Below are 16,618 nucleotides of genomic sequence, written 5' to 3'. Positions count from 1 at the left end.
TGAAGTGACATTTTTCGAATTATTTTTTTATACGGCCAATCACGAGACAATTGTTCCGTAAGACACGCGTGTTTTATGGATATCATAAGACGTCTCCTGGTAGATGTATTATGACCTAATAATAGACTGCCTGTGGATAAAATAATGAAATAATTCTCCTACAGAACGTTTAATTAATTGCAATTCTAATTTTGAATTAAATTTAATTCGTTTTCTGTAAATCTACTTAATTGTTTAATGTTAAGAACAGTGCACTATACAGTGTGGAATTTTTAACTGGAATAAAATTCATACCTTGGACATAAGCAATTTTTGTAAAAATTTCAGAAACAGGTTGCTTTTTGTATTTTCTTGCATATCATTTGGTGTACATGGTTTTGTTTATTTGCTGTCAAAACTGCACAGCCACCTCCAACTTTCAAACTTCCAAACGTTATGGTATGTCGTGTGACACCTCATGTGAAAGAGCACTTCAAAAGCAGTACAACGCACTATTTGTTTTCTAAGTATTGTCAACGCCCAAGTAATAAAAACATTAAAGTAGTGTGGAATTATTGAGTAAAATAAAATTTGTAACTTGCATATAAGCGATTTTTGTACAAAATCTTGAAACAGGTCGATTTTTGATTTTCTTTGCACATCACTTGGTGCATGCAGTTTTTTGTTCATCTGTTTTCAAAAATGCACAGCCACCTCTAACTTTTTCTTCAAATGTAACGGTATGTCAAGTGTCACCTCATGTGAAAGAACACTTTGCAATGAAACAACGCACTATATGTTTTCTGAATATTTTCAAAGCCTACGCGATAAAAAAATGAAAACCAATTTTTATAAGTTAAAATTAGGCAAATTACACTAGAAATGTTGCAAAATATTAGAAATTCATGCTACTGTCGTTATGTTATTTATTTCCCAGGACAGGAAATAATTACACAGGCTTTGAAAGAATTCAAAAAACAAATAGTGCGTTGTATTGCTTGCGAAAAGGGCTCTCATATGAGGTGTCACTTGACATATCATTACATTTAAAAAAAGAAGTTAGAGGTGGCTGTGCATTTCTGACAACAGATAAACAAAAACCATATGCACCAAATAGTAGGCATGGAAAAATAAAAATTGACCTGTTTCGGGAATTTTCACCAAAATCGCCTTAATCAAAGTTATGATTTTTATTCCAGTTATAAATTCCACAATGTATAATCGTTTATTAATACACTGTTTTCCATAAAAATTTACCCAATTTTAGTGTTCCTTCGTGTAAGTAGTTGTACTACCTATCGTATGACTTCTACTTGCAATAAACCAAATGATTCAAAAACACTGTAATTTGCGTATTTAAAACATTACAAAAAAAACCAAAATATAAAACCTGTCAATTACAGCACGTTTTTTAATAAGCTTGAACTCGTGCCATATAGCGAACATTATAAAACTAGTTTTTTACATACATACATATGAATAGGGTGTAATGTCTTTACAAGTATTAAGTGATTTATTAATCAATGTGATAATTAATCTTGACAGGAAATGAAAAAGACATCACTGCTTCATCCATTATTTATAGAAACAATCTAAAAACTAATTTTTATTGGCTTTAATAAGCATGCGACATAAAAATTTCTTAATTAGTATGAAATACAAATGCCTCATTAAATTATCTGTATTTTTTATTATAATAGTAGGAACACTGGTTTTATTTGATACTGGAAAAATAATATTTTTTCTTGACCAGTTTATTGTCTGTTTTTTTTTAAACCTGGTTGTACAAGAACCGACAAATTGGAAATCACGACTAATTAAATAATATTCTGGAAATTCTACAACTAACTAACTGGTCCTACATGTATAATAATTTTTTTCAGTGATTTGTGATTTTTGCTCGAATTTGTGTGCAAAAAAAGAATGTTGCTGACAAAATTTGCTCCTGTATTAGACAAAATAAATATTTTGAAAAATTATAGAGAATTGGCGATAGAAGTGGCACGAGATGTAATAAAAGTCACAATCTTTTGCTTGCACGTACAAATCAGGAGTTTCGAAAAAGAATAAATTTTTGAGATATCACACAAAAAGAAGATAGACAGCAATTTCAAAGCGAACCGTTTTATCTCAAGTATGCTAAAGTTTTATTACTATTGAGGTCATTGAAGATATTGATCTGATTTATTTAAACATTGCGAAACTTTGAGGAAGTGGGAACATATTCTTTTGATAACACAATCGATTCTCAATAAATTTGTTTAGGAGTTTATAAAAAATTATAATATTTGCACGTCCACTCTTCCTCATAAACCCACAGCCTTTCACTTTTTCAATCCATTCCGAGTCTTCACTGCGCACTAGCCCCAAAGCCATCCGCCAAAGATCGGTCCGATTCCCATTCCGTATTATTATCCAGTCATTTGAAATTCCGTATAATTACAGGAAACTCCCTGCAACCCGAAGGCCTGCAGCAAAGACGTGGATAACGAGAAGAACGTTTGCGGTTCCGACGGACTGACATATCCGAATCGGTGTCATTTTGAGAAAGCTCGCTGCGTCAACAAGAATTTAACATTGGCGAAAAGGGGCCCTTGCCGGCAACAGAAACTCTGCCGCGATTGGGAGATCTACAGGCATTCGAACCCCGACTACAAATTTCACGCGACATGTCGCCCAGACGGCAGCTACGCCGCTGCCCAGTGCCACCCTGACACCGGCTTCTGCTGGTGCGTCACTCCTCAGGTGATTTTACCGCTTTGGCCAAGTCTGAAGAACGCGTCTAGTCAAGTCGCAAACAAAATTTTTGACTTCAGGCTTGTGTTTGGATTATGACACACACCAGACAAGTCTAAGGATATTGCTTTTAAATGCCAATTTATTGTAGCAACGTTTTCTTTGTACACCATAAAGTTTTTCAGCAATTAATGCCGTTAATTAAAAAATGACTACCGCGAGTTCACAGATGTTCACAGATGATCCTTTGCTTATAAATAAAAAAAACTCATAAAACACATAAAAAGCTAATATAGCTTAGAAAAATTAAGCGCTAGAGTTTAAGAAAATTTATTACTTATCAATAATGTTATTAATATGATTATTAGCCCACTCAAATTAGACAAATCGGTGGAAAAAATTTCTGGAGAGTTCGAGTTTTAAAAAAAAAATAGTTTTAAATGTTTAAAAGTTATAGGGTTGGAAATAAATAATCATAAAAAAATGTGCTTCAAAAGAAAATGTCTTGTGATTTGAAAAACTGACAATACACTAAATTTATTGGGTCCAACACTTTATTAAAGAAGAAAGGAAGAGACATCAGAGTCGTCTTTAGATACTGCATTTTCGTCTCCGTCTCAGACATTGAAAACTGAATTACAGTCTTCTTCAGTAAAATATTAATATATAATTAATTAATTAATAATTAATTTAATTAATAGTTAATTATTAATTAATTAATTATCCCTCATAATAAGATGTTTTGACAAGGGTGACCCCAAGACATATACGATACCGATCGGTTCATATGAAAGATACAGCCTGCCTGCAATAAATCACACAATGAGCTTGCATGTAATCTAATCAATCACTCAGGCACTCACTATCAGCTTGAAGGATCTAAGCGGGTTGGAGTAATCTCAATAACAATAGAGAGTTTACTTTATTTTATATTATCTGCTGATTCTTAATAAAAACTTCCAAATGTTAATTATAACATCCTGTTCCCTCTAAACCGCATATTAGAAATATTGAAAGTTTTAATCAAGATATTTATTTGAAAGTTGATACGCAGACATAATCTGTTCAGTTTTGCTCAAGGGAAGATGGCGGCATTTCCCGTTATACCGGAAGTCGCTATCAACTTTCTTATTTTAAATGGAAAACTATGTTTTTCACTGCGTTTTTGGATTAGTTGAGTTATTTTAAGGTCCTTTTTGTCAGCTTTCCCTATACCTAAGTTTAACTGTTTTTGCGATATTTAAGGTGTTTGAAAATTTTTGGATTTCCACCTGTCACTTAAAAAATCGGTAACTCTCTTAGTTTTAGAAGTTAATAAAAGAGATTAATAAACCCAAAAATTTTAAGGTTAAGTTTGATAAACTTCAAGTACGTATAACTTAATTTTTTCAAATGAGAAGTACCAATACTTCTAACGTGGGGTTTATACGGAACATCCGGCATAATATCAAACAGTACTGTTTGCAAAAATTTTAATAAAAATCCGTCGTTTTAAAAGAAATATAAAAGTTATATTAATGAAAATTGGTATTTAGGCCTTACGTTAAAAATGAAGAAAAACATTTTTCAGGATTTTCGAAAAACCAACCCCTAAGGGAGTTAAATGGGGTGTTAAAGTTTATTTGAAAATCCGTAATTTTTAAAATTATATCCGTACAAATTCGTGCTTAGGATTTCGGTTAATGATGAAAAACGCATGTTTTAGGTTTTGGCATTTCCACTCCTAAGAGGGTTAAATATAAACTTTCTTCATTTTTGAACTTAAATTCATGAAAATTTTTATTTTTTAAACACGAGAATTTGTATTTGGGCGTTTCATGAAAAATTAAGAAACGTGTGTTTTATCACTGTTTTATAATTTTTAGAAATATCACCCCTAAGGCGTCATTTTTGTACTTATATCCATGAGAATTTGGGCTTTCGGTGAAGAATGTGTTTCTTATTTCATTATTTGTTAAGATAATATTCATGAAAAAATTTATGAAATAATGGTATATTGGGTATTTACTCTTGCAGTAATAACATGCTTACAGATATGTTGATACATATTTTATTAATATTAAAAGTAACATAATTGAAATTCTGATGTTCTTACTCGTAAGAAGATTGCTTATTTAAAGCGCTCATCTTAAAGGGGTAGATAACCAAAAGTGGACTGCAGATTCCATAATTGTTTGGTTACACTTTATTTCAACACTAATTACAAAACTTACAACGTATTCAATTTTTGTTAATAAGCATTTCTGAATTTTGTGGAAATGTGCCTTTCTCACAAAAAGTGCATTATTTATTTTTATTTACATTTAAAAAAAGGTGCCTCCTTGGTTTGAGTTAGCGAAATCATAAAAGTCATAGATAAAAAGCATAAATTCACCATCTCCAATTAAAATTAAAGTTTGTACACTGTTCAGACATATTTCTCTCATTCTCTGTATCGCCATTGGTAAACTCTATTAGGTATAAGCGACAATTCCATCCAAATAACGCTAAAAAGCTTTCAATGCAAAAACAACAATAAAAAAAATGATTAAAAATAATAGCAAAAATGGTTTGACGAAAGGAATAATCATTGTATGATAATTTCATACTCTCTTTGCTCAAAAATATTTAGATGTTTGTGAACGCTGTAATTCTAATAGTGCGCTGTGTCGCTTTGCCAAAATGACTCGGTTGCTCGGTGTTTCTGTATAGTTAAAAAAAGTTAAACAACTTTAGCCATTTATACAAAAAAGAGAAAAAGGTTTCATTATTAATTTTATGCTCAACAAATATCTACAAGAAAATTTGACGTGTTATTTTTAGCCTTTAGATTATTGAGAAAAATCAAAAATTTTTAGTTTTTAAGTGAAAACCAAAGGAAGTAGACGTTCTTAAGAAGAACATTTTTCAGGCACTTTTTTTTACAAGAATTCTATATCTGTCATCCCATCACCTTTTCCAAGGCGTCCTTGATGTCAGAGTTCCAACACTTATCTTTGTTTTTTCTTATGGACGCCAAATTTAATACCTGTATTTTTGTAAAGTACTTTTGTTTCTGATTACTACCATGTATCACATGATCTGATTGAAACTTACATGCAGATTAAAATTTAAAAAAAGCCTTTTTGCAAAGAGTGCTTTGGTAAAAAAACGTCAAAAATTTTGTTTAACTAACTAAATTTGGACAGTTTTATTAGATATACGAGTAGAATTTTCATGACTTTGTCTTGTTTTGTTTAGCGAAGAATAAAATTCTAGATTATCATGTCGTTTACGTTTTAAATAAGTAAATTAAACCTCCAAAATCTAGTTTGTTTTAAAACAAAATTGTTGGCGTTTTTTCTAAAGCTTTCTTCGCAAAAATACATTTTTTCCATTTTGATCAGCATGTAACACTTTTCAAAAATACAAAAAGCGAATATGGCTTCCATAAGAAAAACTAAAATTGAGCGTTATAACCCTGTCATCAAGAATGCCTTGGAAAATACGACAAGAATTAGATTCCTTGTAAAAAAGAGGCTGAAAAAGTTTCTAGTTAAAAACGTCTAGTTCTTTTGGTTTTCGCTTGAAAAAGAAATAAAAACGAAAATCACAAATTACAAATTTTCGTTTTTTTCTAATAATTCAAAAACTAAAAATGACACATCAAATTTTCTTTCAGATAATTGTTCAGCATAAAAATGCGCAACTTTGCTCATGGTGGAGCCTGAAAAACGGACACCTGTGTATCCGTAGACTTTTCTGGTGTGTAGAAACTGGACAACAAACTTATTCTTTGATTTGTTTAAATGTTTTGCATTTTTTATTTCTATAGGGAATCCCTCTGCCGTACACCTCCGTGCGCTGGCGTCCCGACGCCAAGCCGCACTGCGGCCGCAAGAAGAAGTCGACCCGGAGGCGGTCCCCGCCTCGCAAGGGCCGCAACCGCACCTGCAAGCAGCTGGACAAAGCCAAATTCAACAACAACCTCATCAACATCTTCCACACGGAGTGGAGTCGCGACCACGGAGGCGTCATCAAGCCGCACAACAACGAGAGCGACCTTCTGGTCAACCAGTGGAAGTTCGGCACCATGGACGCTGACCGCAACGGCGTCCTCGACAAGAACGAGTACCGGGACCTGAAGCGCGTCGCCAAGAAGGCCGTCAAGCCCAAGAAGTGCGCCAAGATGTTCCCCAAGTCCTGCGACGTCAACAGCGACACCCTCATCACGCAGCAGGAGTGGGCCGAGTGCCTTACGAGGGACGGCATGGACGGTAGGTGTAGCTCTAAATGGCATTAAGTAGCATATCCGGCGAGCAGTGGCCCCGCGTTTCCGCTCGCCTACTCCCCTTTTTATTAAGAACTGGCATGCGCGTCCAAGTTTTGAACTTAAATAGTTTTTTTGCGTGTTTTTTCGTGGTTGGAAGCAGACGGGGGTGGAATCAACAATTCTGAGGATAATGGGGACGATCAAGAGGACTACGCCGACGCCTTCCCTCCGCACAGGCCTCTGCCGCATGGTGAGTGTTGGACACGATAAGTTGGAATTTTCAAAAAAACAGTACAGATAATAATTGATCTTATTCCATACATGAAAGTATAAATTCTGTTTTTGAGCTATGGAGGAAATGAAACCAACGCAAACAAAATATCCAAAAGTTAAAAAATATAAAATTCCATTCATGTACGAGTACGCTAAGTTACACTAAATTAATTTAAGATTTAATTTAATTACACCAATTCCCAAAAAAATTTTTTTTTACACAAAGATGATTTACACTGATTTTGTTTTCCGTTTACTCCCTGATCACTAAAAAACTGCGTGGTTCAAAAAGATGTTGCCAAAGTTTTGATGTTATAGAGGTTCTTAAGATAGAAAAATGTTCCTCATAAACCTTTATTAGTTGGAAATGAGCCGTTCTACCTCTGGAGCCATCTTTCTCCAAAAATGTATCACTGGCTAGTTCACATAAAAGACTTTTTTGCCTTAAAAATAAGATATAAAAAAGATAAAAACAATAAATTTACAACAATGGTTCAAAATGACATTATCTAATTTCTATACGTAAATTTACCCGTAGAATCATGGATCTTGAACCCCTGGTATAGCTTTTGCCGATCTTGGTGAACGAAAAGACTTGCAGCCACCACAATTGTAAATTTAATATTTTTATCCTGTTCTTAAGACAAATTAATTAAATATTGAGTTTTTCATAAAAACAAGTTGACATTACATTTTGGACAAGGATGGCTTCAGAAGCTATTTTGTAAAAGGCTCGTTTCTCAATGACCTTTATAACATCCTAAAGTTTGACAACATCTTTTTGAGCCACCCGGTATATGCCACATTTTTCAATACCGTCTAGTTATTTAAAAACATACAGGTTGTTTTTTAAGTTCCACCATGAAGATCTCAGTTATTATTTAGAGATATGTGGTTCAGATTGGTTAAATTAGGACAAAGTTGACATTTTTATGCTGAATAATTGTCAGAAAGAAAATTTGTTGTCACTTTTAGTTTTTGAATTATTGGAAAAAACAGAAATTCATAATTTTTGTTTATATTTTTTCAAACGAAAGCCAAAAAAAAACTAAAACATTTTTAACTAGAACGTTCTGCAGGTACTTTTTAAAAGGAATTTAAGTCTATCATCGTATTTTCCAAGGCGTTCTTGAAATCAACGTTACAACACTCAACTTTGGTGTTTTTTCTTATGGAAGCCATATTCGTTTTTTATATTTTTGAAAAGTGTCTTATTCCTAATTGCAACGATTACAACGATGTAAGCAGTATGTGACATTTTTGATGTTCCAAAAATTGTCAAATACTTTATAATGAATATTTAAAAAATTTGACGTCCTTTTTTTCAACTTCAGTATCAGACTAACGGATAAAATTATTCAGCCGATACACATTGGTTTCATGTAATATTACTATTATTGAATTCTTTATTTTTTATATAAATGGGTGTCGCCTGTGGTGTCGCTCTTTAATGTTTCATTTATTTATAGAAGAAAATTTACACTGTGAACGGAAAAATTAATTATAGAATAATTTGTTATAGATGTTATATAGGTATATTAATAAAACTAAAAATTATTGTTGCGACAAAAATGCTCGAACAAATCAATTTTCTTTTTAAAAAGTGTACACCATTCCTAAGTAAATTTGAATCTTTTCGGTTTTTGAGTGATGATGATGTTATCGACATTGTCAAAAGCCGTGTCGATAGATCCTTTATTTGTCGAAATGGCAAACTAAATAATTAAATGTTACATGACAATATTTTCAAAAAAAAATCTTTAAGAAGTGTAAAAGCCGTACATTTTCTTAGCGTCCACTCCCTAGTATATCTACATTTCTATACATTTCTAAAATTTTGTTGTTTTAAGTCGGTCTTTAAACAGGCAAAATTGTTCAAAGAACGACATATATTATTAGAGAATTACACCCAAATCATACTAGGTAGCAGATGCAAAAGAAATAAACTGCTGTAGAAATTGTAGAACATAAATTTTAATATCAAAACAGAATTCATACAATTAGCAAAAAAGAGGCAATTCTTCATTTAAGTACAATTTTCAAAGTACCATTCACCAACCTCTTGATAAATAGTAGCCTGCGGACAAATTTTTCTTGTACAGGCCAGAAACCAAAAATTGTTCGTAATGTATGTTCATTCTGAACAAATTACAGACCACTATTTTTTTAATTTACTTCTAAATTTTTATATTGTTGTCTGTTTTAGTGCAACACGAAATAACTGGTTTCCCTCTTAAACTAAATAACTAATATTCAATTATTATTTTGCCATCAAAAATACTTTTAGAAAAAAAATAGTTTTGAAAATTACTTCGTAAATCTTTTGGCAAAATAAAATTGTATGTTTGTTTTTTTATTATTATGTATTGAAATTTACGTTGTTTTACGTAACATTTACCTAGTATTTAGGTACCTAACAATTGTCATTTCGACAATTTTAAGATCTATTGAAAAGGCCACAATCAGTGACATGATTACTGAAAAACCGAAAGGTGAAAAAAGTTGTGTTGGGAATGGTGTAGTTTTTAAAAAGAAAATTGACCTGTTTTTATTATTATTGATCATAATTTTATTATGTGCCCATTGTATAATTACATAAATTTTCTTATTTAAAATGAACAACATTTGGAACAACTTAATTATTTTTTTATATGAGCACAGCTTCCAAAGTCTGCACTTTTAGTTGAGTTTTCTTAGTTGTTCACATTCCATACTCTTAATTCTTGTCCCTTTTAGTATTACACAACTCAAAATCAGAGCAAATTCATCAAAAATAGGAATAGGTATATAACAGTCGGACGTTTTGAAATACATACTCAAAAATCTATAAAAGGAACCCATGAATGACACTGTTTTTAAGTTTAAAGAGCATTCTCGTTTATGCTCATTTTTCATTTTTATTTTTTTATTAAATTTTTATTTTTGTGATATTATGTAGTTTGCAATAATAAATTAATAATAACCATAGTAGATTTTAAGTTAGTTTATGTAAATCTTACAGAAATAAAAATTTACTAAAAGCAGCTATTGCTTAAAATTTATCTTGACTATTCACTATCATTCTGTTTGTGGTTTTTTCCCGAAAGCTTGTAACGTCTTTGGCTAATTGACTGGGTTTGTTTTTTTTAAGAATTGTCATATATTTCTCCAAGAATTTTAAAATTGGGATGTAAAGGAAACCACAGGCGCATTAAAACCGCACTCAAGAATAATTTAATGTCTTCCTCGAGTAGGGCTATACTAATGTAAGGTTTTTTAAACTCAAATGTTTATAATATAAAGCGCATTCTTTGGAATGACGTATTTTGGTCTACATGTCATAATTTTTCCACCCGTCCAATAACTGAATTTCTTGCACTTAATAAATAAACATACTATTAAAAAATTATAATAATAAAGTTTATAACATAGTAGTATAATAATAATCAGGATCTTGCACACATCTCAATTTTAATTTGGAATCATGCAATTATCTATATCTTCATTCTGAAGGTAGTAATGATTTTTCATATTTAAATTTTTGCTTAACTGACCAATAACTATTATGCACTTTACCCTAGGTAGGTAATAGGTATCCAAAAATTCAATATAGGTGTGTGTCTACATTTTTTTAGGATTCATTTTTTGCACTGTTGATTTATTTAGATTATTGTTCATTTAGGTACTTAACAATTTTTTGCCTAGAAAAAGGTACTCGCAAAAGCTCGAATGAAAGTAAAAATATCCCTCGTAACGCAAAAGTTGGAAAAACTTTTAAGATATTGTACAAAATTTCCAAAAGGAAGACCTCAACAACAAAATATTAAAATCCGCCCTTGTCTGTAATTAGGTACATAAGCCTCTGTGGAATCAATAAAAAATAGAACATTACAGACTGGTATTAAACCTATTAAATTAGAAAATATTTTCAAGAGGTACCTTCACTTTATGCCTATTGTTACCTACCTAAGTATTACCTAGTTATTAGCTGATTACAAATGACTGAGAATAAAATTTTACTTACTCGTAAAAATGTGATGAATAAAAAAATAAATAAAAAAGAAAAAAGTACATCTTTTAGATCGCCAAATGAAAAATCAAGTAAAACATTGCGTTTGTTGTTTTTTGCACACAAAGTTTTCTTAACTTAGTGCTTATCTAAAAGTTACACAAATGAGCAATCTTTCCGGGGCGCTTAGTAAAGCGACTTTTTGTGTAAACTGAGAAGCATGAAATAAAGTTGAACTAATGAGGATTTATAGTGCGAAATACCAGATTTCAACTTATTATAATTTGTGACCACAGTACTAAATTGCTGAAGTACCCGGTATATAAATACGTAAGTGTCGTATAATTTAGCTACTTTAGAGCTTGTGCAGAGGCGGCTTGTCGTGTAGTACCGGAGCTTAAGACTAGTTATGGTTTAATGATGAATTTTTTTCTATTTAAATACCTACGAGAAGTGACATAAATCTGAGAATATTGGCGGAAATAAGGAAAAATATTTGGCCATGAAAGTTCCAATTTATTGACAATAAAATAACCTGTAGCATATCTTAATTAAAAAGCTCATTTTCTAGCATTGACTTACGACGACGACTCCTCGGAAATTCGCGACGAAGACCCCAGTGATTGTCTTTCGGACCGGCAAACAGCCTTGAACGACGGCGGCCAATTTTATGTCCCGGAATGCACCCCCGATGGCCGATATAAAAAGGTACATAAAAACCAAGCCCGATAACGTTAAACATGTCATAAATAACAACAAATTGATAAGTAATTTTATTGATCTCTTTTCGTGTTATTTATAATTACGAGACGCCTCCTTTATCTATAATTGAGCAATAAATTCTTTTAATGTCCGACATGCTCTTAAAAGTACACAACATGTGCTTCGCGATGGCCAATATTAATAAATCAGAGAAATTCAGTCGTTATCTCGAGCAACCTTTTGTAGATTCAGTGCTACAAGGCGGCCGGATATTGCTTCTGCGTGCACGAAGACACCGGAAAGAACATTCCGGGCACGTCGGTGAAAAATGGAAAGCCCAAATGCGACCAACTTTCGAACGGAAACCGGCCCATGAAAGGCTGTCCCAACGAGAAAAAGACTATCTTCCTCCGAGATCTCATCCAGTTCCTACATGCTCGCATGTTGAAAGATAACGACACGGTCAACCTATACAGCCTGCCCTGGATGTCCTCGAAAGAGGAGCAGGCGGCCACTTGGAGCTTCGTCGAATTTGACAAGAACAAGAACAAAATGCTGGATCGGAACGAGTGGAAGATTTTCAAAGAGGTCGTCGCGAAGGAGAAGAATTTGAGGAAGTGCGGCAAGAAGTTGCCGAGGTACTGTGATATTAATAAGGACCGGCACATAAGCATGACGGAGTGGCTCGACTGCCTCAACGTGCAGCAAGGTAAGTGAGGAAACGAAGTCTGAAGTGTGTGTTAATTGTGCGTGCTTTCAGGAGCCACAACGAGCGCCCCCAGCTCGTCCAGAGCCGGCAAAAAGAACCCCCTGGATGTACTAATAGAAGATTAGTGATTTTGTGAATTGTTGAAAGACTGGGAACCCCAGCAAACTGACTGGCGCAAGCCTCGACTTTTGTGATTATAGTGTAGTGTATAGCTTTCATCTTATCGTAATAATGCATCGTGCTTATTTATTTTTCAAAAATACAACCAAACCTTGTATTTTATCCCAACTTTGGTTGCTTGACTCAAAATTAAATCCTCTCGGATGCTTGTTGATGTATTTTTAGAGTAATTAAAACCATCTTGTTATTGTCTGACTATTTAATAAAAATAAAGTGAATAAAAATTACATATCACAAAGTTATTTCATTTCCGCAATATCAATAAAAAAAAAACAATCATGCAGTCCACTTGAGGCACCTTGTGTCCATGTGTGTCTCCATGCACTTAATACTACAGTATCTCATCCCGCACGCAACACACGAATAGTGCCCGAAAAACCCGCAAACGGCGCAGAAGTGCCTCGGTGGCAGGTTTGACTCTTCGGCGGCTACGTCCACGTATGAGACGCGCCCCGCTATGTCGGCCTCTATCCTGTCTTCGTCCACAAGTTGTTGGAAGTTTTTCCGAAACTTTGTTTGGTAATATTCCGCCGTTCGTTCCTTTTTCTTGGTCCGCGTCGTCCGCTGCTCTAAATTGTCCTCAAATTTGGGCACTTTTTTGCTCATTACTAGATCGGCATGAGGATCGTCCTGGTAGTTGTCTGATTCCAACAGTTCCATTATTTTTCTGTGTCGGCGCCTCCGCTGGGTTTCGTCTATGACTCGCCGTTTGTCACCTTCTTTGAGGCGGTTTGAACCGCGTAGCTGCGATTTAAACTGTTTCATCATTGTAAAGGGTTTAAGAACTATTAAATTTCTACTATTTATGTAAAAATCGTTTTGTTTTTGGGGTTAGGAGTTCGCGCACGCGCAATTGCGAAAAGTCACTGACGCGAAACATCACAAGCGCCAAAGTATTTTTCACCAGTAATGATTGAATTAAAAATCAAAATTGAGGGATTTTGTGATATTGTTAAATGAATTAAACATCTCCTACATTAAAATATATCAGAAAAAATGATTGATATTTTTTTATAAAAAGGATGTGAAGTCCCCGCGAAGTTTAAAATACAAGGTGATTAAGCATGGCTGTTTCAGTTGGCTACAGAATTAAAAACTACTTTCTTTTAGGGCCGCTAGAGATAAATTTTGAAAAATACACTGTTGTAACGTGGCATTTTCTCTCAAAATCAGCTGTTATAAAAAATGCGACGTCACTATGAGATATTTAATTTTTTTTCCTTTGCATCCACTTTCTATTATAATTTGGGAGTAATAGTGTAGTTAGTAGTGTAATGAATGAGACAAGCGATTTACTTTATTTTTGTGTAGGCACCTATTTTTTAGCGTTAGACAATCTAGTAATACTCGTAATTGTAGTTATTAAAAATAAAGAAACGTGTGTTAAAATTACATTTTTAACTTGAGGTAATTTTTTGTTACTAATTGAAAATTTACCTTCTAAAAAATGTGCATTTTAAATTTCATAAAAACCTGTTTACAAATAACTGTGATGTGATATTAAGCTTGAAGGTCTTAGATGAGACACCCTGTATAAACGAAACACTGCAACTCGTCGTTTTATTTAGAACCTTTGAAGGAAGCTGTCCTAACGTCGTTAAATTATATTCCAATCAATTACTCAAGGACGTCAAAAACTTTCGGCTTGATTTTATTTATTATTAACAGCGTTTTCATACAAGTTGAGAAAGTAACGCCTACTCTATTAACTATTTCAAAACTATAGAAATACCACCGTCGCATTTTACCAAATTGTGCATAAATTAGTTGTGAATAATTGATACACTTCATTTCGAAAATTTAAATTTTTAAAGTTGTGTAAAACTATGAATTTACTTTATAATTCAGCCCATTCCATTTTAACGGACGGGACACAGAACAAATTTTTAGATTTTATTTTCAGTTTTCATGAACTGTATTATTAGAAGAGAGTTTTTCTTACGTTTGTAAAATTTGAAATTCGGACAGGAAAATTGATATAAATACAGAAAAATATAAATTAATGACGGACAGGCCACAAAAAGGCCTCACGTTTTTATTGTTAAACCTTTGAACAATCATTATAAAATCCTGTCAACTTTAAAGGCACTAATTCCAACAATTATTTTTTATGTAAAAGGTGTAAAAGGCGGAAATTGTTGAAACCACGAAACCGAAGAACAAGGCAATGTGTAATTTATTATTAATTTACTTTTGGTTTACACATGACGGATGGAACAAAAAAATCTTGTGCATAAAATTAGGTCTAAAAAATTTATTCCAATAATTTCTTTTTCCATTTTCTAAACTACCAGCAACTACAAAACCATTCTTCAAATATTATTCAATAGTTGTAGTACCTCAGCTGTAGACAGTAAAAGTTCATTTGTCGGGAAATATGTACATTAAATATAAACGAAATTGTGTAAGTAAGTAAAGAACTTTAGATACTTAGATACTAAAATTATTTTGAAAAAATTTCGGTGGCAGGTTGCATTATTCCTGAAATAGCTGAATTTTAGATTTTCAATCAAAAGTTTGGTAGGCAACAGCGCATTCGCATTTTTAAGGTCAAATTGATCACAAATTTAAACTTTCTATAAAAAAACGAACACCAAATAAAAGAGAAAATAATTATGAAAAGTGAGTTTATGTTAAAGGTTTGAAACATACAGGGTGTTTCACACAACTTTACGATGCCTGCACCTAGATATACAAAAATCATAAAACACTAGATACAAAAAATATACATTTAAATAATAATTTAATTTTTAAAAACCCATGACAGTAGTTGGTAAACTAATCTTACTGTTTTATTATTAGTCGTGAAATGCTTTTCTTCAGAAACAATTCTGTACATGCGTAAGTTCAATATTATTCATATTCATATTAACATTAACATATTAAATATTTTTGATGACATTTTCAATTTAAGTGGCTGCTAAATATTTGAAATTACCATTATCTCATTTTCATAAAAAATGGACTTACGCTTCTTAAACTTGCAGGTACAGAATTATCGTTTGTTTCATTATGAGATGGTATAAATATGTTTCTGTTCTGTCTATTTAATCACTAACTACTCAAAAGTGTTGCAATTCTTTGAAGGCATGAACAAGCTACAGGAGTCCACCAAATTTTTCAAAATTTGTAATCGAGTTTGTGACGGAACAAATTATGTGAAACACACTGTATATTATACAGCGTATTAGGGAATGGTTTAGCAAAAATTTATAGGTAGATAGAGAATGGCAAGACAAATCGTTTAAGCAAAATTTATGTAAATCAAAAATGCATAGTTTTCCCAATAAATCGTCTTAAAGTTAAAGTCCCAAATTTTGAGAACCGCTAAACTCGAATTATAAAAATTAGCGTAAATTGTAATATTATTGACAAAACAGGAGAGGTAAATTAACTTCTTGGTCCACTACGTTATTCTTCGTTTTAATTTGTGTTTTGTTATAAAATTTTACAAAAAAATATTGTTTTTGCCAGGAACGGGACTCGAACCTCCCACACAAATAAACATACAGCGTGCTCAAAAACTGGCGCACCAACTCAATGGTGTGTGGTAGAGAAGTGGTTACATATAATGGTAAAAATAGTAAAAAAAATCTTTGTATTAAAGTTATTGATGAATAACTAATTTTAGGTAAATGATATGTGGCAACGTTGTCTAACAGTCATGATCGCAATAGAATTTGATCAACAATAAAAATAAATTATTTTTGAAACGGTTTCCTAGGAAATAATTCCCAGTGTTGGCACATCTACACATTGTGATTTTTTTGATGAATTATACTTTTTTTAAATTAAAAAAACTGCTAAAATCTGATAGTAA

General features: G+C 32.6%; 3 protein-coding genes across 4 annotated transcripts in view; 1 reads left to right on the top strand and 2 right to left on the bottom strand.

Annotated features, from left to right (window-relative positions):
• magu overlaps window positions 1–13,025 on the top strand; it is a 29,243-nt gene extending 16,218 nt beyond the window's left edge. Inside the window, exons 2-7 of one of the 2 annotated variants that reach the window (XM_962192.5) lie at window positions 2,425–2,724; window positions 6,509–6,950; window positions 7,107–7,196; window positions 11,779–11,915; window positions 12,156–12,618; window positions 12,670–13,025. In XM_962192.5, the coding sequence (XP_967285.3) occupies window positions 2,425–2,724; window positions 6,509–6,950; window positions 7,107–7,196; window positions 11,779–11,915; window positions 12,156–12,618; window positions 12,670–12,743 (1,506 nt within the window). In that variant the 3' untranslated portion in view covers window positions 12,744–13,025. Of the gene's footprint in view, window positions 1–2,424; window positions 2,725–6,508; window positions 6,951–7,073; window positions 7,197–11,778; window positions 11,916–12,155; window positions 12,619–12,669 lie in introns of both variants that reach the window. The other variant, XM_008200999.3, reaches the window with a different exon arrangement.
• Window positions 1–16,618, bottom strand: part of Dus1 (Dihydrouridine synthase 1) — a 69,319-nt gene that overhangs the window by 35,167 nt on the left and 17,534 nt on the right. The window lies entirely within an intron of this gene.
• LOC655711 (uncharacterized protein) lies at window positions 12,980–13,670 on the bottom strand. Its single transcript, XM_962272.4, has one exon. It carries the CDS (start codon window positions 13,564–13,566, stop codon window positions 13,075–13,077), a length of 492 nt encoding a protein of 163 aa, XP_967365.1. The 5' UTR covers window positions 13,567–13,670; the 3' UTR covers window positions 12,980–13,074.

Source organism: Tribolium castaneum, chromosome 1 (assembly GCF_031307605.1).
Source record: "Tribolium castaneum strain GA2 chromosome 1, icTriCast1.1, whole genome shotgun sequence".
Lineage (NCBI taxonomy): Eukaryota > Metazoa > Arthropoda > Insecta > Coleoptera > Tenebrionidae > Tribolium > Tribolium castaneum.
Note: the sequence above shows the minus strand (reverse complement) of the source record. Positions and strands in the feature narration are given on the sequence as shown.